Here is a 24,554-nt window from a genome sequence, read left to right on the forward strand (position 1 = left end):
AGAGCAAAACTCCTATTGACTTCAACATTAGCAGTGTGGAACCCAGTAGCTCAAACATTGTTAAGGAGACTATTCCTCACCTGGATTTTCCTTTATAACCAGCTCTACATACAGATTAAATCCTACATTGGATTCTACCTTTTTTTGTAAATATTTTATTAATAATACATTAGTTGAGGAATATAAGGACAATTTCTTCTTACATTTTAACACTAAAGAGTATTTGTGAAGTAAGAATAGTCTCTGAAGAAAGAAAGTTATAATTAAATACAGCATGGAACCAAATACAGACAATCTTTTAACAAGATGAAGTTCTGGTTACCTTTCCTTATGCATTATGTAAAAATAAGTATATTTCATTTAATTTTTAAAATATTAGCAAGGGGAAAATGATAAAAATAGAACTAGACTAAACATCTCTTTTCTAACTAGGATACTGGTTAGAAAAGACACAGGGATCCCTGCAAAGGAATCAATTTCTATTGAGAACAAAAAACATATATAGTGTGATATAGAAATGCTCACTTTCTTATAAAGCGTCCATCCTGGGCAGTTATCAACGTTATTCGTTATTTACTTTTCAAAAATCAGAAACCCTCGAAGGTTACAAATTATCTCATTTGTTACTATTTAAACTAGACCTTTACTGTCTGTGAAAAAATAAACAAAACCAACCCAATGAGAAAGTTGACAACCAGATGTTTTTAACCAAGTCATGTTTCACATGAGAGGAAATTCAAAGAATCAGAATTGTGACTTTCACAGCAGCATGGGAACTATATAGTTGTGTAACCAAATGGTGACATTAACACTACAAAACTCACGTTGGGGAGACACATTTGATATTTAAACAATGTACAAACAAGAAAGATAGGCAAAAAGCTGAACAGCAATAATCTTTAGTGTTACTGAAGGAAAGCATGGGTGGGTGGAAGAAAAAAAAAGTGCTAACTTTTAGTAAGCTACATGAAATCTGACATGTAATTAAAGGTATCAACCTTTTTTTGTGTGTCTGTGAGAAAGGTGCAAGAAAGCTACTTACTTCTGGAAAACATTTCATGATACAAAAATATATGCACTGGTTATTTCAGCTTTGTACACAGAATGCATAATATTAACCCATTGCTCCAGCTTTTAGTCAACAATGCGAATATAAAGGCCTGACTCATGTATAATAAGTGCAGGGGCCAGGGAAACAGCCACGTACATTAGGATACCTCCCTAACCCAACACTGAACATAACCCATTGTGTGCGCTAATGTGGAAGATCATGTTAAAAAGTGACTTCAGTACAGTTTTGGGGTCAGGCCCTCAGCTGGTGTAAACTCCTTGACTTCAAGGGAACGATACTGGTTGACACCAACAGAGATTCGTTTATTTTTACCAACCCAGGGGCACTGCGGTATTCTGATGTTCCAGTGCTGTAAGTTTCATGCTCTGGAACAATTCGGTTTGGTGGAATAAGAGTAGAGAGGAAGGTTGGATGCAAGGAAACAATGCAAACAATGCAAGCTTTCTGCCTACACAATAATGGTAAGTAGCACAAAGAGAATCATTTACACTTTTCATAGCATCTTTCCTCTGAGGATCTCAAAGCGTTTAACTAAGCTGCACAAAACCCCTGTGAGGTAGGTTTGTACAGATAGGGAAACCGAGGCACGGGAAGGTTACGTGACTTAACCAAGGTTACATAGCAAGTCAGTGTGGTAGAGGAGACAAGCAGAATCCAGAACTCCCTCATGCTAGTTCTATACCCTATCATGAAACTCCACTCCCTCCCCGAATGTGAATTAAACTAAAGAGTTGAGATGTGCAGTCCCTGAAAGGGTCAGATGAGATGGTGGTTGAGCAAACAGCATCAAGCATTCCTGTCAGGTAAGATGCCCCCAAATATTATACATCAATTTACAATAAGCCAATAGTTTCTCCCTTTATTATTTCCAATTGTGTGAGAATCACCCCAGTGTTTGCTCCTGGGAGCTTTGCTTGTGTCAGGCAGCATGACTGGGTCTTTACAGAACATAGGAAAGGGAAATGATCCTTTCTCAGACTTTTACTCTTCGGGAAGGGGAAGGGAGGAGGGTTAGTACACTAACAGCTAATCAGGTCTCTCAATTTCAGAGGCCTGAGGAAATTAGCAGTAGCTATTGGCAAGTGAGAAGAGGATGCTGTATGAGACATTCACGGCAATCTGAGCATTTAGACCAAGTCAAGATTTAAACAGAAAGCTGGTCTTAACCTTAACTATAAGGTAATAGCAGTGGTCCATTCTAGTAAAGAGCCTGATTTCGAGACTTGGCTTCCTCCCATTTTGCATCCACAATTTAGGAGGGACAAATAGGAACATCGGAAATGGCTCATACCAGTGAATGATTCATCTAGTCTGTAATCCCATCTCTGACAGTGGCCAGTACCAGATGCTTTGGAAGAAGGCCCAGGAAGCTCCACAGAGGCCCATTATGGAATTATGGTGCATCTAAGGAAATTCCTTCCTAACCCCAGGCAGCTAGTGGTTGGTTTATGCTCCAAAGCAAAAAGGGTTATATCCCTTTTGTATTTTTATCCTATCTAATGTAATTGTGGGTTGCTCTTATTGTCCATGAAAATGTTTAATCTTTGGATTTTCAAACCTGCTAAGCTCTGAGTAAAATATCCTGTAGCAGCGAGTTCCACAGCTTAATCATACGTTGTTTAGAATGCATTTCCTTCCATCCACTTCAAACTGTGTGCTGTGTGTCACCCTGCTCTGGTATTATATGAATAACTGAGGAGGCGCTCCCAACTAACCTTCTCTATGCTATTCTTTATTTAAATACCTGTACCGCATCCCCTCAGATCTGCCTCCCACTAAACTATGGTGCCAACTTTAACTAAGCTAAGTAAATAGTGCAGTATGTGGACTACTCCATTCTACACTAGATTCCATTCATTAGCAAGCCCTCCGCTGCCAGCCACAAGTGGGCCATTCTCTGGCTGTTGCCAATAAGGCAGGTTTGCGGGGCTGCAGCAAGGGAAGGCAGGTCCCAGAGTTTCCTTCATTGTCTGCAGCCTCACAAATCCGCCTGTGGCTGGGGCCTTTCCTCCAAAAGCAGTTCTCAGTAAGCGACGTCCTGCTGCCAGTATCTGCATCCCATTAACATTAAGGTCAATGAGACAGGACTGGTTCCCAGCAAAATGTTGCTATGAACTGGACATTGTTAATATCACGGTTGCTATTAAGCAGCATCCACTGTGTTTCCCTAGCCTTAGTACAGGGAATACTGCAAATACGGAGGTTAGCTCACTACAAATCTTCATTATCTATGGGAAATGGTGAGCTTTTCACCACAACTGTATATTGCTCTATTTTATTCTAATCTCCTCTCAAAGCCTTTAATCCTGTTCTGTGCCTTTCTCTGCACCCTTTCCATTTCTCCTATATGCTTTCTGAGGAGAGGCATCCAGAGTTGAGCACTGTCTCCAAGCAGAGTGAGTATCATTGATTTGACAATGGCACTCAGTATTTCCAGCATTATTCTCTATCCCTTTCTTAATTAAGCCTAACATCTGGTTTTGCTTTTTTTTTGTCTTTTCCTCTCTCTTTTGACCGCTGCTGCTCACCGAGCACATGTTTCCATTGCAATGGCTGTATTGGCAGCTAGGTCTATTTCCTGAGTGGCTCCAGTTAATTTAAAACCTATCGACATGTATGGAAAGAAATGCAGGCATGGCTGAGGTCATTAAGACGTGATTGGCAGCTGCTATCCCACATGGCACCGTAGACAGTGGCACCTGCAAGTATTTGCCTCACAAAATTGTGAGAGTGTGAAATTTCCACCCACAAAACAGGAAGCCAGGTGGAGGCCTCATTCAGAACCAGGCACATACCATGTGCCTCGAAAAAGGCTCTTTTGGAATAGCAGAGCTACTCATTTTTTTAAATGTAGTTCTTGAGCACAACAGCCCCCTTCACTGACCCTGTCATCCCATGGTATTGGGGCGGGGGTTCCTGAGGGTCTAACAAATGATGGTTACGAGCGATCGGCCTGTTCAACAGGGATCTCAGGGTGTGTCTGTATGGAGAGGCAGTGAGCAGCAAGCTGGGGTGTAGCGTTCTAGGCTGCCGTGCACACAAAGTCCTTTGAACTACTGCAAAGCAGGGCCACAGGGTAGCAGGGTCCACCCGGCCAGTTAGTGTGTGGTGGGCTGGAGCGCTGTAGACTGATTCCCCGGCTTGCTGCACAGTAACTCTCTGTACAGACAAGCTCTCGCGCTGCTTGCTCCTTCTGTGTGGTGGTGCTGGGAACAATGCAGGTCGCCTTTCATACCACTTTGCAGCTGCTCACAGAATGACATTCAAGAGGCTACTGTAGGCTCCAAACCGTCTTTGAGCAGGGAATGGAAAGACAGAGCTGTGACAGACACCACTTACATTACTGGGGACAGAAGTTATATGCTAGAGAAGGGTGGCCAAAGGCAGGAGAAAGCAAGATCCTCAGACTCAGGTTAGAGCCTACCAGGGCCTGATCCATTGGCTTGACTGTGTGTTGGACAGGGCCCTTTTAATACAATCCTATTACTGTACGTGTACACACCCACACCCACACCCACAGGGTTCCACTTGGAATCAAAGGGAGCCTTGAGTGAGTAGCCAGGGCAGGATCGGACTGCTCAAGAGGGATCTGATTCTTTCCTTGACTTGCACCAGTAAATGCCATGAACATGAATGGGAGTTACAGGCACGCACCATGGAAAGAAAATCCACTGCAGGATGGGAGAGTCCCTTCTCTCTACACCTTGTCAGAGTTGATGGGAGAGGAAGGCATCCTTCATATCCATCCACGTTACCAGAACAGAGGAAACAGTGGCCTTTGCGGACTCTTGTCCACGACAGTCACTGCCAATGGGACATTTTGCAAGCAAATAATGATGAAATAAAGGGATGCAGTCAGGTCAATTCAGCTCCAATTATAGGGCCAGACTGCAGGGCTGCCTGTGGAGTACAGGGTTCCCCTCTGCTCGCAAGGGTAATCCTGTATCACAATCTGGACTGAGATGTAAAAACTTTTTACAAAGCCTCAGATCAGCACAAAGGTCTCCATGATATTTTTCTGGCTAATTCCAATGGAAGCAGGGTTTAGGGGTTTTTTTTTGTTTTTTGTTTTGCTTCGCTGTTTAACCAACAAATGGCTAAATCCGAAGAAATGCTGAGCATCTCCTCAGCACCCGCAATGTCCAATGAATTCAATGGGACATGCAGATCCTCAGCACCTCTCAGGATTTGGCCCAGTCTGCAGTGTTCGCTATTCAAACATGGCTGTGTTTTGAGAATCTGAAACTGAGCTAAGACAGGGTAGGAATGAAGGGAAACTAACTCCTTTCTTTTCAAAGGCTCAAGCGGAGAGAAATGCCCTCAGTAAACAGTCTAAATAATGAAGAGTAAATGAGATTATTTAAAACCTGTCTGTGATCATTCAAGGTGCTATCTGAACAAGAACGAACGTTTTTTTTAACGTGGCTCTGTCCTTTTAAGGGGATGGCCTCGCGCCGAGTGCGAATCCCAGCGGAAACACACTCACACTAGCGGCCATTGACCTAGCATGCTAAAAATAGAGTGGAGTGTGGACCAACAGGTTAGCTACGTGAGTACGTGGCATGGGTCTGTAGTCGGGGAGGCTAGCCCCTCCCACGGCTCGCCTGCCCGTGGCTACACTCCATTTTTAGGTTTATGACAGCTAGTGTAAGCAGAGGGGATGCATGGCGGGAGGCATGTGGGGTCATATGCCCGTCCCCCCTGCCCAGATTTGCAGCTTGCCTTGTATTGAGCATGCTCACACGAATTGAGCATGCTCAGTAACATTGCTGAAGCTGGCTGCTCTCACTCTGCCCCCCGCTATCGGCAGGCACGGGTTGTCTCCGAGTAAGTCAGTCTCCTTGAGCAGGAAAGCGGACGCCCCAGCTCGAAGGCCAGGCACACCCTGAAAATCCATTTTGGCCAAGATTGTCAGAAGTGACTTGTGATTTTGGCTGCCGAATTTGACCCACTTTAAAGGGACCCAATTTTCAGAAACTGTTTTGTACCCACACTCAGGCAATCTGGCCTCTTTAAAGTGTCTCTTTAGTTGGGGTTGGACTAGATGACCTCCTGAGGTCTCTTCCAATCCTGATATTCTATGATTCTATGTCTCATGTTGGGCCCTAACAAACTGACGCTCCCCGTTTGAAAACTTCAGCTCTTCATTTTCTTTACCAGCATGAGCCCCTTAAAAACAAAATGCTGCCAACCATCGCCCCATCTGCGATGGCCTTTTTGCAAAGCACATGGTTCTAACGGCCAAACACGCCCAACGCGTCAGTCCTAGGGCAGGTGGTCCTGCCGTAATGTATTCAAAAGAAAGAGAGAGACTTGACACCTGCAGCACTATTTCATTAAAAAATAGTCAAAAACCAGTGCAAACATATTCTTTAGAAAAAGGCAGTATAAGAATAAGTTAAAAACTAAAATGGACTATAACAAAAGAGTAAATCTACGGCTTTTTTTTTTTTCTCCAACAGACATGAGGTAGTTGTGTTGTTAAGGAGGAAAAAATAAAGAGAGAAGTAGTAAAAATGCTACTCTAGACCACACACTACTCCACTTTATAAAATTAAATAATATAAAGATGCTCCGAGGAAATAAAAATACATTGTCGTACATTAAAAGGAGAGAGACGTACCTAAAACGATAGGTACAAGAACCTACATAACACAAAGTCCAGCTTGGTGAAGTGACCGAGACGCTGAAAAAGGTTCTATGTAGTACAAGTTGTTAGAGGCACTCGCAGAGTGTGTAATAAAAGGCCACTACGTCAGCCAGCTAGTAATGTTTACCTGGGTAGTGTACAAAGGGATCATTAACATCATTTTAACCATGGGTGAGCGGAGAAGGCCGCTGGCTACGGCTAATTGCCTTTTGGCTGGTGTTTGTCTCAACCCCTTTGGCTGCGGCCCTCCCTGGCGAAAAGCAACATTGGAGAAGATACGCTTAATGTATTCTCCCTCTTTCTGCCGTGAAAAATGTTCCGGCACTCCCCATCATGGAATAAAAGGAAACAATGGCACAGGCTGCAGGCAGAAGGTTCGGTTTTAGTCACTTCAATGGGTGTTGGATTGGGCCCACAGCAATCTACATATTGATTTATTTCATGTGAATTTAGGGCTGTTCATCTGTCCAGGAACCAGAGTCTCTAAGGTGCTAAGCACCCTCAGCCCCACCGAATTCACTGCGAGGTGAGGGCACACAGTATCTCTCCGGATCTGGCCCCCAGTAACTCACACCTACTTCTTCTAGCTCTCCCATGGTCAAAATCAGATTAATTTCCTCTTTAATGGTTATGGACACGCGTCACGTTCTCAGATGCTGAGGATGAATTGATTAGCGCAGAGATACTACACAGAGGGGCGTCCTGCTGGCCTGTGGGAAAAGCTTGGCACTTGACTGACTGTACATTCCCTCTGTCTTCTTGAAGAGAGTCCGAATCCCCGCTTTCCATAAAGTCCAGACTTTCTCCGTGCTTGTGGAAGCCGTTGGTGAGCCCATGAGGGCCGACAGCTTCCATTTTGTTAGTCTTTCTGTCAGTACTTAACATAGCGTCCTGGGTCTGAAGCTCAGGTTTGCCTTGGCAGTCCACGAATGCTATGCTGACATTCTGCTTGGCGTTTGGGGAGGTTTGAAGGGGCTGCTCATCGGAGGGGACGTTTTCTGGGCTGTGGTCCTCAGGATCCGTTTCTTCAGCATCCAGCGTGTGAAGCTGAGAGTCGCAGTCTCTGTCAGAGGCTGAGAAATCGGAATGGACAATGACCTCGGCTTCCACTTGATGAAGGCTGATGGGTGGCTGATTTTTCATCACTTCATTCTGTTAGTAAGCAAAGGGAGAAAGTGACTAAATTCAGATCGTTCGGCCCCTGGATCCTGACAAACGGAGAAGCCCTTGTTTAACTGGGAGCAAGTTAGTAATCCCATTGAGTTCAATGGGTCTACGCACATGCTTAAAATTAAGTAAAAAGAAAAGGAGTACTTGTGGCACCTTAGAGACTAACCAATTTATTTGAGCATGAGCTTTCGTGAGCTACAGCTCACTTCATCGGATGCATACCGTGGAAACTGCAGCAGACTTTATATACACACAGAAATCATGAAACAATACCTCCTCCCACCCCACTGTCCTGCTGGTAATAGCTTATCTAAAGTGATCAACAGGTGGGCCATTTCCAGCACAAATCCAGGTTTTCTCACCCTCCACCCCCCCCCACAAATTTACTCTCCTGTTGGTGCTAGCCCATCCAAAGTGACAACTCTTTACATAATCAAGTCGGGCTATTTCCTGCATAGATCAAGGTTTTCTCACATCCCCCCCACCCCCATACACACACAAACTCACTCTCCTGCTGGTAATAGCTCATCTAAACTGACCATTCTCCAGGTTTAAATCCAAGTTAAACCAGAACATCTGGGGGGGGGGGGGTAGGAAAAAACAAGAGGAAACAGGCTACCTTGCATAATGACTTAGCCACTCCCAGTCTCTATTTAAGCCTAAATTAATAGTATCCAATTTGCAAATGAATTCCAATTCAGCAGTTTCTCGCTGGAGTCTGGATTTGAAGTTTTTTTGTTTTAAGATAGCGACCTTCATGTCTGTGATTGCGTGACCAGAGAGATTGAAGTGTTCTCCGACTGGTTTATGAATGTTATAATTCTTGACATCTCGCCACTAGCCGTCACCTTCAGCCCCCAACTAAAACCCCTCCAACGCATTATTAAGGATCTACAACCTATCCTAAAGGATGACCCAACACTCTCACAAGTCTTGGGAGACAGGCCAGTCCTTGCCTACAGACAGCCCCGCAACCTGAAGCAAATACTCACCAACAACCACATACCACACAACAGAACCACTAACCCAGGAACTTATCCTTGCAACAAAGCCCGTTGCCAATTGTGCCCACATATCTATTCAGGGGACACCATCACAGGGCCTAATAACATCAGCCACACTATCAGAGGCTCGTTCACCTGCACATCCACCAATGTGATCTATGCCATCATGTGCCAGCAATGCCCCTCTGCCATGTACATTGGTCAAACTGGACAGTCTCTACGTAAAAGAATAAATGGACACAAATCAGATGTCAAGAATTATAACATTCATAAACCAGTCGGAGAACACTTCAATCTCTCTGGTCACGCAATCACAGACATGAAGGTCGCTATCTTAAAACAAAAAAACTTCAAATCCAGACTCCAGCGAGAAACTGCTGAATTGGAATTCATTTGCAAATTGGATACTATTAATTTAGGCTTAAATAGAGACTGGGAGTGGCTAAGTCATTATGCAAGGTAGCCTGTTTCCTCTTGTTTTTTCCTACCCCCCCCCCCAGATGTTCTGGTTTAACTTGGATTTAAACCTGGAGAATGGTCAGTTTAGATGAGCTATTACCAGCAGGAGAGTGAGTTTGTGTGTGTATGGGGGTGGGGGGGATGTGAGAAAACCTTGATCTATGCAGGAAATAGCCCGACTTGATTATGTAAAGAGTTGTCACTTTGGATGGGCTAGCACCAACAGGAGAGTAAATTTGTGGGGGGGGGTGGAGGGTGAGAAAACCTGGATTTGTGCTGGAAATGGCCCACCTGTTGATCACTTTAGATAAGCTATTACCAGCAGGACAGTGGGGTGGGAGGAGGTATTGTTTCATGATTTCTGTGTGTATATAAAGTCTGCTGCAGTTTCCACAGTAAACATCTGATGAAGTGAGCTGTAGCTCACGAAAGCTCATGCTCAAATAAATTGGTTAGTCTCTAAGGTGCCACAAGTACTCCTTTTCTTTTTGCGAATACAGACTAACACGGCTGTTCCTCTGAAACTTAAAATTAAGTGTGTCTTTATATGCCTCAGTGGATTGGAGTCTTAACACTGTAACATGAGCAATAGCCAAAGTAGCCAAAGACAGAATGGCTTTATGGCATAACAGCTTTGTTTTTCTCAGAAACAAGAGCATTTGCTCTTTTTCAATGCAGGCAACTTTTCCAAGCTTCTCTTTTCAGGTCTAAAGTCAAGAGATGCTATTCTAACCCAACCAGATTTCCTAAAATGCCAGCTGAGTTTAATTGCATTTTCCATCAGCTTTTGGTAATTAATGCTGGAAATAAAGCATGTAGCTCAGAGACAGAACTCACTGTATACCCAAAACCAAATACGTCATTTAAAAAAATAAACAGCCGGCTGTGTCATTTTAAAAGACAAACAATCTAACAAAAGCCTATTCAGATCAATAGCCCCAAGCACTTCCGGGCGCTTGTCCACATGGTTTTAGATGGTTGTGATTCCATCAGTGATTTCAGGAAAAAAATATTCTGGGTTTTGAGCTTGGCAAGTGAGCAAAGTTGGAATGGCTGTCCCAAGACTCTGTTATAAAATGTATTTTCAAATCTGAAGTCAACACACGCAGGGCATGACATTTACCCTCCCCGCCCCAAGTGGATTGCTGATCCCCAGTCCAGACGCTATGCGCAGAGTGCTCATTTATAACAGCGGAAGCATTCTCTCTGGAATGAGTGTGGTGAGCATAACAGATTTCACACTGTAAAGTGGGCAGGGGGACTACCTCCAGAAACATGTACTCTGCACTTATACATCATCACCTTCCATCACAGGACCTCAAGATGTTTTGGAAGCCTCACAACACACATAGCTACAGGTGGGGAAACTGAGGCATAGAGCGGTGCAAAGACTTCCACAGGTTACCCAGTGAGTCAGCAGCAGAAAGGGGACTAGACTCCAGGATCCTAGCAAACTGTACCAGGTGGTGGCTTAGAGGTATGGCCAATAGTGTACAGAGACATTAAGTGGATGGATAGCAGTATGGCCAACCCCAAGCATTCAAAAATAATGAATCTGGCTTCAAAAACTAATGAGAGTTTAAAAAATGAAAAGTGTGGGGTTTCTTTTTATTTGCCTTTGGGTTTTGAGCCTTGAGAGTTCATTTTTTCAAGCACGAGGGGCTCAAAAAGTAGCTTTTATTTTTTAAATGTAAGCTGAGATTCTCACATAATCACATGACTCCAAGAACTGGGACATTAAGAAAAAACCCCCAGCAAATATAGCAACTGAGAAATTGTGAGAGTTGGCAATGTTATAATAATAACAGTAGTAATAACTTGCTCCGACATAGCACATTTCATCAGTCAATCTCAAAAGGAGATTTTTACAAAGGAGGTGAGCATCATTACCTCCATTGTCGAGCTGGGGAAACTGATGCACAAAGTATTGTAGTAACTTGTTCACAGGCACCTAGCATGCCAGTAGCCAAGCCAGGAATAGAAACCAGATGTCTTGCGTTCTAGTCCAGTACTCTGTCCACAGGGCGACATGCCTAGAATAACTTGGATGCCTTCAGATTCTTAAGGATATTCCCCAAGTCCTTAGCTATCAATTATTGAAATTGGGACACGTACATTACAACGATTCCACAAGGCCCTCTCCCTCCAGAGACAAAGGCTGAGATTTTCAAAAGTCCTAGTGATTTTAGGTGCTTAAAGGGTCAGATTTTCAGAAGGTGTGTGCTCAGCACTTTCTAAATATCAGGCCCCTTTGTGGCATCTGAAGTTGGGCACCCAAAACATGAGGCACCCAAGTTGACTACTCATTTCTGAAAATGTTGGCCACAGCGTACAAAGCAGAACAATATTTGCTAGTTACCTCAATCCTATTCTGTAATTTGCAAAAGCTGTTATAAAACAAAGCACTTAGAATTGGAAAAACAGAACGATTTCACTCATGCAACATTTAAACAGTGTCCTATGTTCTTGGGTCCTTTGCATTTATTTTGAAGCAGGGTGTTACTATATTAGACTAAAATTTGTTAACTAAGCAGATTTCTCTATTTTGGAAACCCATAGAGAGTCTCCTAGACAATTAGCTTTAAAATCTTTTCAATGCTTATTGCCTTTGCTGGTTAACAACTTCACTTACTGAAAGGAAACAATCCAAAACAAGGAAGTGAACTATCCTATGTGTAAACTTTCCAGCTTCCTATTTAAGCCAATTTTGTGTAACATTTACATATTTTAACACTTCTCTCCTTTTGTTGACAAACTCTGATGGGTAGCTAAACTGTGATGTAAATGACACACTATAATTGGGTTGTAAAACATTGTCTCAACTCTCTACACAACATTAATTACATCCTGTGTATAACTGATTGTCACACTGCTATCTAGGAAGGAAGCATAGGATAGGTGGAGGTACTTATGAGAGGAGAGAAGACAAACAGGCAAATCTCTTGCTTTACAGAATCAGCTGAGTTTATGTCAAATTGCTTCAATGGAGCCTTGACACAGATTATGGTATTAGCAACTGCTTCATTGGAATAGATCTGTATTCCCAAGTTTGAGAACGCAACATCAGAAATGTTAATGTTGATTTTCAATAAGTCTTGGAACACTGGGGAAGTTCTAGATGACTGGAACAAAGCAAATGTGCCAATATTTAAAAAAAAGTTAAAAGGGATGACGCAGGTAATTATAAGGCTTGTCAGCCTAACATTAATCCTGGGCAAGATAATGGAGCAGCTGATAATGGACTTGATTAATAAAGAATTAAAGGAGGGTAATGTAATTAACCCAAATCAACACACATTTATGGAAAATAGATCCTGACAAACAAGAGTACGAGTTTGGTTCCTAGGGTAAAAGCACTGATATAATACTTTTAGATTTCTGCAAGGTGTTTGACAGTACTGCACAACATTTTGATTTGAAAACTAGAACTATATAAAATAAACATGGCACACATTAAATGGATTAAAAACTGGCTAACTGATAGGTCTCCAAATGTAACTGAAAATGGGGAATCATTGAGCAGGTGCGCTTACAGTGGGGTCCCGCAGGGATTGGTTCTTGGTCCTACACTATTTAACATTTTTATCAATGGCCTGGAAGAAAATGTAAAATCATCACTGGTAAAATCTGCCGATGACATAAAGACTGGGAGGGGGGTAAATAATGAAGAGGACAGGTCGCTGATTTAGAGCGATCTGCATCACTTGGTAAACTGGGTGCGTGCAAACAATGTGTTTTAACACAGCTAAATGTAAATGTATACATCTGGGAACAAAGAACATAAGCCATACTTACAGGATGGGGGACTCTATCCTGGGAAGTAGTGACTCTCAAAAAGATTTGGGGGGTGTGGTGGATAATCAACTGAACATGAGCCCCCAAAATGACTCTGTGGCCAAGAGCTAATGTGATCCTGGAATGCATAAAGAAGGGAATCTCGAGTAGGAGTAGAGAGGTTTTTTTCCTCTATATTTGGCACTGGTGTGACTTCTGCTGGAATACTGTGTCCAGTTCTGGTGCCCACACAGGATGCTGATAAATTGGAGAGGGTTCAGAGAAGAGCCAGAAGAATGACTGAAGGATTAGAAAACCTGCCTTACAGCAATAGACTCACAGGCTCCATCTATTTATCTTAACAAAGAGAAGGGTAATGGGTGAGTTGATTACAGTCCATAAGTATCTACATGGGAAACAAATATTTAATAATGGGCTCTTCAATATTGCAGAGAAAGATTTAACACAATCCAGTGGCTGGACATTGAAGCTAGACAAATACAGGCATAAATGTATAATGTTGAGAATAATTTACCAAGGATTTTTAAATCAAGATTGGATGTTTTTCTAAAAGATCTACTCTAGGAATTTGTTTTGGGAAGCCCTACGGCCTATGTTATGCAGAAGGTCAGACTAGATTATTACAGTGGGCCATTCTGGGCAAGGAATCTATGAAACCTGAATTTTCTCCTGAGCTGTAGACTAAGGATAATGGAAATTGCTTTACACTACCTTTCAAAGGAATTTAAAACAACCCTAGATTTTTGACTCTTTCTATAGGGAAAAATGCAATTCGTTCTCCAGGTTGGAATACATTAGACCTTAATAACTCTCTATGCTGAGTATTGTAGATCCTAACTCATTTTATGTGTAAGTTTACTGCACTGCTACATAAAAAAGCCAAATCTGTTTTCTTGAGCCTGAGCACAGCAGCCTCTCCATCTCATTAACAAGGAATCTGCTCCACTCCCCCCTGGGCCACCGATTCAAGACCACAAGGACTGAGGAAAGTAAGGCAGTGAGAACATGGGGATTGCTGGACCTCTGAGAGAGACACAGAGGACTCCCTGAAAATAAAACAACTTTTTCCCACTGTGACAAAGTTCCTTCTCTACCTTGGTGGGTCTTGCACTTATTGGCGGATTTGCTCGCCTCGGAGATTCACGGCAGCCCTCAGTTTGGCTGGTTCTGTGAACCCATAGTCCAGGTCAACTCCTCCTGTGTCTGATTAGGAGTTGGGACGTTTGAGGGGGAACCTGGGTCTGCCCTCTACTCCGGGTTCCAGCCCAGGGCCCTGTGGAATGCAGCTGTCTAGAGTGCCTTCTGGAACAGCTGTGTGACAGCTACAACTCCCTGGGCTACTTCCCCATGGCCTCCTCCCAACACCTTCTTTATCCTCACCACAGGACCTTCTTCCTGGTGTCTGATAATGCTTGTACATCTCAGTACTCCAACAGTCCGCGTTCTCACTCTCAGCTCCTAGTGCCTCTTGCTCCCAGCTCCTCACATGCGCTCCACAAACTGAAGTGAGCTCCTTTTTAAACCCAGGTGCCCTGATTAGCCTGCCTTAATTGATTCTAGCAGCTTCTTGATTTGCTGCAAGTGTTCTAATCAGCCTGTCTGCCTTAATTTTTTCCAGAAAGTTCCTGATTGTTCTGGAACCTTCACTGTTACCTTACCCAGGGAATAGGGACCTACTTAACCTGGGGCTAATATATCTGCCTTCTATCACTCTCCTGTAGCCATCTGGCCCGACCCTGTCACACCACGTACGCAAATCACACATGACATACAGTGTTATACTTGGGCAATGGAACAAAAACCATAATCAGCAAACTGAGACTAACTCTAAGGGGTAAATATTTTCTCTCCCTCTACAAGCAGGGAAAAAGATGAAAAGACACATAACAAATGTACCGTAGTGCACAAGCGTCTGACACTAAAATACTGAAGACACCCACCGTAACAGCATCGTACACCAGGGCTTGTAGCAAAAGCTTTTGTCCTGCATTAGAAGGCGGCTTCAGTGTTCCATTCACAGCAGCAGTAGGCTCCTTTGTAATGGCATCTCCACATCTGGCTATGCTACTAGCCCAGTTCTGATTAATTGATTTATTCCATGTAGACTGCAGAATAAAAAGGAAAGCAATGATCAGATTATTTCCGAGACACAGATTTGTATCCCTCCAAACCTGAAAGAACAGGCAGTTCAACACAAAAAAGGAAGTTGGAGAAATGCCGTATGGCTTAAAGATGTCGGTTAAATGCAGCCAACACACTTTCCAATGACGTCACAATAACACTAGCCCTAACAAATGGACATTATTACCACAGGACACGGGGGTTTAGAGCACTGATCTGTTTTGGTCCGATGCAGAGCAAGTGGATAATTGGGATTTTCTTAGCTCTGACACAATATTTCTAATACCGTTCTTCCTATGTCACATTACGAGAAGAGCTCATGCTCCAAATCTAATATGGGGTCTCTGCTGATTTCATAGATTTTAAGACCAATAGGATGCAATGTATCAGGTAACACAACACTGCATGCATCTTCCTTTTGAAGCCCTAATTCAAAGCCCATTGAAGTCAGTGGGAAAATGCTCTTTTATCTCGATTGGTTTGGTATCAGACCCTACTGCATGTACATACCAAGACACTAGTGGGTCGGAGGCAGTGGGAATAATACTCTACACTTCAGTAGCTATCTTCCTATAACGATCTCAAAGCACTTTATACAGGTGAATAAAGATCTCCATGTTACATGTGGAGAAACTCAGGCACAGAGAGGCTAACTGACTTGCCTAACATCTAATAGTGGCTCAGTAGCAAAATTAGGAATAGAATGCAGGTCTCCAATACACCACTCTACCTCTCTTTCTTAAAGTTCCCCCGTGACAGTCAGAATCTTTTAGTATTTTATTATTTGAGCTTTTCCATTTTGCGTGTTTTATATAAGGAAGGATCCCATTTTGGGCCAAATCTTCAGCTGATCTTCTGTCCGGCTTCCTCTTGCGTGTGCATATGCAAAAACTGCACACTCACATCTATTCACCCATGCTTTGCAGGTACAAAAACCTGCACGGACAGCTTGAAATGTTTAACACCTATAGAAAGTGCACCCACAAACTCCATTAAGGTGAATGGGTTTTTCAGGGGTACATTTTAACCCTTGTGCATGCAGAGGTGTTCAAAGATGTGGGTAAGCATCTGCACCTGAAACATGCAGCTCACGTGTGTGTGTGTGTGTGTGTGCGTGCACAATTTTGTATTACGCACGTAGAGACTGAGGGCTTTATATCAATGAATTCTGCTACGAATCTCATTCCAGGAAACCTGGCAGTAGCAAAAGCAGATGAAGCAGTTGGGTTACTTTTGAAATGCACTTTAATAGAAATTGTTACACGCTGGTCAATTTATATTCACGCACTTCATTAGCAAAATGGTTAACCATGTTCAGCAGCCACAATCGATACATACACGCAGTCGTGACAAGTTAATGTCAGAGTTACTTTGTATTATACCAAAATGGAATGGTCTAAACCAATCAGAGGGCTGCATGGTTACTGACTCACTGATGGACATCATAGTTTTCGGCACTCAGACACTATGCAAATCCCTGCAGTCTCATTGGCTACTGCCCTTAGAAGTCACCATCCACAGGCCCACCACAAACATGGCTGCCACAACTTCTCGTTTCATCCAGCTAACAGAAGACGAAAAACCCAGTTACGTCGCAAAAACATCTCACTGTTATACATTTCAGTATAATAACCGCAGCGCAAGGTGCTTCCTCTTGACCCAATAACAACTGTCTTCTGGGCTAACAAGCCACCTTTGACCTTGGAGTTACTCAGCTCACAACTGAGTTATTACTTCATAAATAGGAAGTACCTTCATATTATTCTCTATTCATGTTATTTCACAGTATCACAGTAACTCTTCTGGAAGAAACAGTAAGGATTATTTGCTATCTATGAGAATAAGCAATGTAACATTTTTGTTTAGGACTATGAACGTTATTGGAGAAGTAACTGTACCATAGCAATTATGGACATTTACCCATAACACATTGGCTAATTCTCTCCAGGCTTGCCTGGTATTATACTAGCTACCACTAGTCCCTCTCGATGTTTTAACTACAGTAGTTTTTGTGATGGAAGGATGTAAGCCAAAGCTCGAGTTCTAACGGTGCATCATTATGATTATTTATCTACCTCTGTCAATGCACAGGGCTGCGCAGTAAGAGAAAGCGGATAAGTAATGAATTGGTCTCCTACTTTGAAAGGCTGCCTAGAACAACTGGTTAAGAATTTATTTTCCTCTTTCATGAAAAATGTCAATGAAAATAATTTTTTTAAATTGTCTTTGGCATTTGTCTTTGAAAGGTTTCATGGGATTTTGTAAAAGATACTTTTTTCATCAACCAAAAATGGAAAAAGAAAATTTAAAATTTTTTTTGTTTCATTTGGTCAAAAAGCCAAGTTTTTACCCTAAATAAAAGTTAAAATGAATTTCTTTGCAGCAACTGTTTTGTCTAGAAACAACATAGGACATCAGGTGGGTCGCTTTGACAGCTATGGCAATTTCCTGCAGTATCTTTGGGAGCTCTCACTTTATTAAGTTTATTTATCACAATGGGCTAGGAATTGTCTGTAACTCCATGGGGGATGGAAACCACAGACCCCCAGGAACTAAGAACACTGTGGGGTGATTAGGCACATTCACTCAGGGCGTAATGCCTCCACAGAGGTATCATCACCTGGAGAGGCTTATATATACTGGTTCAAACTGGAGTCTCCAGAGACCAACAAAGAAAGGACTTTGGACAAATAGCTGAGTTTAAACGGACTCAGGTCCATCTTTCTGATCCACCAAACAGACAGGACCTTCTGCCTAAGCAGGGCCGCAGTCTTTCCTGGGAGAGGCTGGAAGATTTTGGCCTACTGAGGCCCCATAAGACTGATGGGTGACCTCTGGGAAGCTTTTAGCAGGTGTATAGGAACTCTTATTGTTGCTATTATGTTTTCTCTGTAACGCTTTCATCTTAAAAAGAAATGTGCTTGCTCAGACCAGGTCTACACTACAAACTTATATCAGTATAACTACGGCGCTCAGGGGTGTGAAAAATCCACATGCCTGAGTGACACAGTTCTACCGATCTCACCACCGGTGTAGACAGAGCTATGTTGACAGGAGAGCTAGCTACCACCTACTGGGGAGGTGGATTAACTATGCAGATGGGAGAAGTTCTCTCATCGGCGTAGTAGTGTCTTCACTAATGCGCTATGGCAGCGCAGGAATGAGAGATGGGAACAAGCTAGCAGTGACATTTCGGTTGAGCAAAGGGGGTGGGAGGCCATGCAAGAGAAAATTAGAGCCTAGATATGGAGAGAAGCTGATTTATGGGGAACCTTCATGGGGGGAGAAGGGAATAATGTGGATTCTATTGTGGGAGAATGCATCAACTCCCCACCGGGAGAAATGTCGGGCCAGAAAGAAACCAGGAACAGTTCTAACCTATTGAAAATTAATTCAGTGATAGAAACAAATGGCCTTTTTTGGAAATAAATGGATCTTTCAGTGCTGCCTGATGGCATCATTTACTTTGCTAATTGGAACAATCAGTATTCTGCACTACGGAGAAAGACTCACCACACAAGTTCACTATCAAGGCACGTTCAAGCTGAGGTATGTGTGAATGGATTCCTGCGTAAAGTTAGAGCCCGGGGAAAAAGGGTGGTTGCTTCACCAATACAGAGGCACAAAATGGGGCGGGGGGGGGGTCTTTTTTTTTTTTTTTTTTTTTTTTAAAGCAGACCACCAAGCTATTCTTAGTAGAGCTTCAAATCCCCCAGGCAACCAATGTTACCTTTTAGTAGATCTAATTAAATTATATGGGCTGAATGCAATTTGTTCTGGGTTCTCATGGCTTCCCTTTGCAATAAACTGTTGAATGCACACCTCTGTGCATGGGAAATGCGTGCCTTTAAGAGCTCAAATTATTTCACAGCTCAGACTATTAGTTCATGGACAGAGGTAATTTCTTTGCAGGGCTTGATTTTACTGGGCAACCTTGTGTTTATGTGGACTCACCTTGTTACCAAAAGCTTAGTGTGGCTACAGCCACTCCTCTTTCTGGCCTGGAGGTTAAGCAGAAATGTAGCCCCATTTTTCTTTGGTGGTCTATTTGTCCCACAAAGAATAAATTCCCTGAGAACAGGAGAAGAGCATGGAGGTGGAAGGGAGGGAAGCTGTAAGGTTTAAATGGAGGAAAATCTTTTTCTCTCTCTCTAGACCTAATGCCCAGTGAGGATAGCACAAAGCCAGTGTCTGGCTGCAAGAGCAAAGAGGCTTCTGACACCAGTGTGACCTTGTATGAGTCATTTGACCTCCTTGTGCCTCAGTCCATCTGGCTGGACATGAGGTAGCAACGCAGGACCAGATGTTGCACGGAAGCCGAGGATTCCAAAAAGTCAGTCACTTACAAAAATCAGACGTTAGACCACGTTGTCGGGGCTGGCATCAGGCAAATAAAAACAAAACACTCATGTGCATGCTTGGGAGGTGCTGAGCGCCCTCGGCCCACTTTGACTTCAAACAGCAGCCGAAGGTGCTCAGCACCTCGCAGGATGAGACCTCTCTAGATAATCATTGCTTTGCACAAAAACCTCTAGGGGCCAAACCTTGCTCCTACTGAAGTCCCATCGCTACGGGATCAGGCCTATAGAGACCAGCTATCAAAGACGTTGTTTATGCAGCAACGAGCTTCAGAAAGAAAGATCGTCAGTCCAAAGCTGTGGATTTCAGGTGCTCATTTTCAAAACTGCAAATATGCTGATCATGGTGACAGCAGCTCTGCTAATGGTCACTTCTTGTACATTAACAATACAGTCTATTCTGGACCAATGCCTCCTGCACCTCTCCCTCATTTGGGTCAGCGATAATTAAACTAACTGTAAGTAATGAGAAAACAGACAAGTGATCACATATAACTGGCTGGGATGAAACACAATAAGGAATATTAATAAATGAAACAGCATTTAATTACACTAATTTGCTCCTGCTGCCATCTGAATGGGTTTCTGCAGATAGGCCAATTACTGGTGGATTACGAGCTTTTTCCAGAGAACATATCATTACTTAGCAAATAAAGTCTGAATGTTTCAGACTAGAAGGTATATAACACACACACGCGTGGCCATATGTGCAATTATAGATATCTGCACGCACACACACACTATCAGAGATACCTGCTCACAAATAACACACCCCTACCCCTTGCATACCCGCACACTCCTTTTGTAGGCTTCCTGTGCAAACCAAAAACGTGGAAAGAAACAGCAACTCCGGTGCAATCCCCAAAGGAGTAACTGCTAGCGGAAATGTCAATCTGCCATGTTTACATAGGTTTTGATGACTCTGGGAACAGACTGTTCAGCTCCGGTTGAAATTAGCTGTGATGAAGAGTAAAGTTTTTTTGTACCAGTTTGCTATTTTCAACAAACAAACAAAAAACCCCATCCACTTCACCACGCAACTGTATACCATGTTACTCAGGCAGGTTCCATTTACAAAAAAAATTCCCTCCTAGAGAGCTAATATCTCCTAGGTCAAGCACTTGCAATTAGCTCCAGGTCTGTTTGTTGAAGCTTAGTTTCAGAAAGCTGGGGGAGAAGTTGCAGGAAGTCAGGAAAATGGTCTCTGGACTTTTTACAGAGTATTAGCTAAGGAGCGGTGTGTCAGTCTCAGATTTAATTTAGAGGGGCAAAAAAATCACTCTCTGAATAATAAACTTCGCATCAAACGAGAGAAGGAATACATAACCATCTTCCAATAAAGGGCCGAGAGCAAAGACATTTCAGTTTCAGCTAAACTCATCAAAGCAAATAGACTTTTCCCCTGTAACCTCTTTGTAGTATCAGCAACTGCTGGTAAAGATGGTATTGGTTCACGTTTCCTTCACCAGCAACAGCTTGTGATTTCCTGCAACTCTGTTAGCTGGAGATCGACACTTAGAATATGTACATAGCCATTTATACCCTGAGTGCCAAAGGAGTCTAAAGAACACTGCCTCTCACATCATCAGCCCACCCTGAAACCTTATTTGCTTTGGGATCACATCTGTTTAGACTCAGTTTAAATCCCATGCAAGACAACAATGGGAAATTTCAGCCGTGCCCATTTTCGAGTTAAGAGCACCCCGCTGAAGAGAGTCGATTCATTACAGAAGCTGTGCCTCAGTCTGCAGAAGAGGGTGCAATGACCCCATGTCATGCAAACATACAGACACCGTGGTAGGCAGCAGGGATACAACCCAGGAACATTGGACCCCAATACAAAAAAAAGCTCAGGCCTCTACCACTTGAGATAAAGGAGACTTTCTGTTAGCTGTCAGCAGGAGTAAGGCTCTTATTTAGAACTGGTTGGCAAGTGTCCTCCTCGGCAAATTTCAACTAAAAGGGGAAAAAAGTGGCCACACTACATCTCCCATGATGCACCACTCTCTACCCTCTTCCTGAGCCTCTGTAGTGCATCAAGGAAACTAAAGTCCACTGCGGAGCATGCCCTGTTAAGAAGAATGGAGGCGGCATGAGGCAGCCAAACTACAACTCCCATGAGGCACTCCAGTATTGTCTCCAAATCAAAATATGTTGGGTGTTGGTGTTGAAAATGTTGGATTTTTGAGCATTAAGTGCTTGGACGAAGAGTTTCCATGACAAGCGTACACATTTTACGAAAAATGTCATTGAGTCAAAACCAGTTAAATAGAAAAGTAAAAGAAAAGCCCCACCCAGTAGAGGGAGACAGAGTTGTACCACCCTTAGCCACTACATTATAAGCATCATTTATCGCCTGTCCTGTTGGATACCAAAGGTAGTGGTGTTTAGGAGGTGCATTTGGGAGGGAAAGGGAGCTGTGGGAGATGGGTCAATGATAGGACTAGTTAGCCTGTTGGCGCATCCGCAATTCCCCCGATGACAACTGAAAACCAGCATTTGAAGAAGACACACTGCAGGACGGACAAAAAACTATCCCAAAAGGGGCATGACCCTCCTCTGGCAAAGCAGCTGCCAGCACTATGCAGGAGCGCCACCAACTGGCCTCTGCTGACAGCTCACCTGCAGTGGCAACCAGCTCTCATTACAGCTGGGCGGTTCAAATGTTTATTTATAAGCAAGGAGAAAGGATGGCCTTGTGGTTAAGGTACTGGGCTGGAGAGGCATGTTCAATTCTTGGCTCTGCTAGAGGCTTCCTGTACGTAGTGTCTCCGTGCCTCAGTTTCCTCATCTGCAGCATGGGTATGATAAAAGTATCTCTCTCTGTGTGTCGATATGGAACCTAGTGCAGCAGAGGCTCCAGTCTCAATTGGGCTATCTCAAGGCTGTGGTAATACCATAATAAAGAAAAATCAAAAGGGAAAGCCCTAAATATGACTGAATGCTAAACCAAGAGCCTCAATGTGAATTAATGGAGAAAGAACGTACAAGCACTGAGAGCAGCTCTTTTAACCCAGCTGTAACTTCAAGCGCAAGGTGTTCACAGAACAACAGATTTCTGGCTGAATGATTTCGAATCCAAGAGCCTATTTACTAATTTTAAAGGTCATGTAGCCGTGTTACTGCCAATTTCGTGGCATCCCAGCTACATCAAACTGTGTAAGAGTAATTGCAGTAGCAACATGTGCTAAGCCTTGAGCTGTCAAAAGATCCGGATCAAGAATAATACCAGATTGCACATATAGAGCATGTTTCAGCTGGGGATCTCAAAGCATTTTAAATCAAGAAAGCTCCGTGATAACCCTGGGAGACTGGTAAATGTTATTAATTGTATTCATTTTACAGATGGGGGATTGTGGTACAGAGACGTGTGTGAATCAGCGGCACAGCTGAAATCAGTACTCCAGAGTCCGTGTGGCCAAGTGGGTAGAGCATTGGATTGACACTAAGACGACCTGGGTTTTATTCCTGGCTCTGCCACTGCTCTGTTGGGTGATCTTGACCAAGTTACCTCACAGCTCTGGGCCTCAGTTTCCCCATCTGTAAAATGGCACTAACGATGCTGAGCTCCTTGAAATCTACTGGGGAAAAGCCCCATAGAAGAACTAGATCTTGTTGCTGGCACTCCTCTGCCCCAATCATTAGGCTGAACTCCCTTCCTGTTAATGTCAAAACCTGTCAGGAATGGGCTGGATAGCTCAGGGGCTGAATGATGCAGCCTTTCATCTCTAGTTAAATGATCTGAATGCAAACCCAGGACAGTGCAGTGAAATGAGCTATCTCATTTCAGTTCCTAGGACTGGAATTCACATCCTTGCTGGTTATCTGATGGCATTCACAGCATAGAGGGTAAGGAGTGACTGGATCATGGAGACTGCCCTAGTCTCCTGTCCCTACATCCAGCTCCCTGCAACCAGGTCTTGCTTTAAAGCACATAGGCGTGGCAGGAAAGTCTGCCCTACCGGTGTCATGCTGCTCCCATTCCCTGGAGAGCCAGGGGATTTCTGTCTCCAAGTAATGCCCATCTGGCAATTGCTATAATTTAATATCTTGCAGCCCATCTGTTGCACAATCATCTAGAGCTGCAAGGATGGATGGAGGGACGACGCAGTGGGCGAGAATGCGCACTGCCACGGACAGACCCGGGTTGGGAGCAGCCCGGGGGACGTCACTCCTTGGTCGGACCTGTGCTGGAAGCAGGGGAAGGGCAGAGTGCAGCATGCATTGGGCTCTTGCATCCCCTAGTGGCCGGTTACAGGCTTGGAGAAGGAGGAGGAAAAGGAGGAAGAGGCTTGCCCGTCCAGCTACAGTTTAATTGCACTGCTCTGAGCTATGAGGGAGGAAGTATCCCTGCACAGAGCCCCAAGTGGCTACAAAAGCCTTCTGCTCAGCAGGCAGGAAGGCTTCAATTTCAAGTTACTGCCTGAGAAACATACAGCTCCCTAGGAGTGGGCAGCAGGAAGATACTGGTAAGTGGGGCTGAATAGCACTTTGGAGGGATAATGGGGCACAGAGATTTTCACCTCTGGGTCACTAGTCTGAGATGAATCAAGTTGCTACTAACTGAGGGCTGTTTGGTGCAATGGGCTTGGTGGGTCTCAGCCCAGTTCCCGGGGGACGGGCACCCACATCACAAAAGCCACCAGCCCAACTGGCAGCGTCGTGGAGATGGAATGACCTCCTCCCTGCCAATGGTCAGGCTGGAGGTGCAGGAAAGGCAGGGAAGCCAAGGGTGGGGAGGTGTTATGAGCGTTAGGCCTGTTCTGTGGGATACCATGTCTGTCTCTGGAGTGGCACTCGGCACCTCCCACCAGTGCTGTGGCCTCGTGATGTTTACTAGAAAAAGAAACATTAAAAGAGAGCGAAAATTGCCTACAGTGTCCCTTTCATCTGGAAAGAGATCAGGTCACCCCACAGAGCCAGCA

General features: G+C 43.7%; 1 protein-coding gene across 5 annotated transcripts in view; it reads right to left on the bottom strand.

Annotated features, from left to right (window-relative positions):
• Positions 1–230: 230 nt before the first annotated feature.
• The window catches only part of IGDCC4 (immunoglobulin superfamily DCC subclass member 4), a 187,392-nt gene continuing 163,068 nt past the window's right edge, over positions 231–24,554 (bottom strand). For all 5 annotated transcript variants that reach the window (XM_073304341.1, XM_073304340.1, XM_073304343.1 and 2 more), the window contains 2 exons: positions 15,091–15,255; positions 231–7,874 (listed from right to left, as the gene is read on the bottom strand). In XM_073304341.1, coding sequence (XP_073160442.1) covers positions 7,344–7,874; positions 15,091–15,255 — 696 coding nt within the window. In that variant the 3' untranslated portion in view covers positions 231–7,343. The remainder of the gene's footprint in view (positions 7,875–15,090; positions 15,256–24,554) is intronic.

This window comes from Lepidochelys kempii, chromosome 10 (assembly GCF_965140265.1).
Source record: "Lepidochelys kempii isolate rLepKem1 chromosome 10, rLepKem1.hap2, whole genome shotgun sequence".
NCBI lineage: Eukaryota > Metazoa > Chordata > Testudines > Cheloniidae > Lepidochelys > Lepidochelys kempii.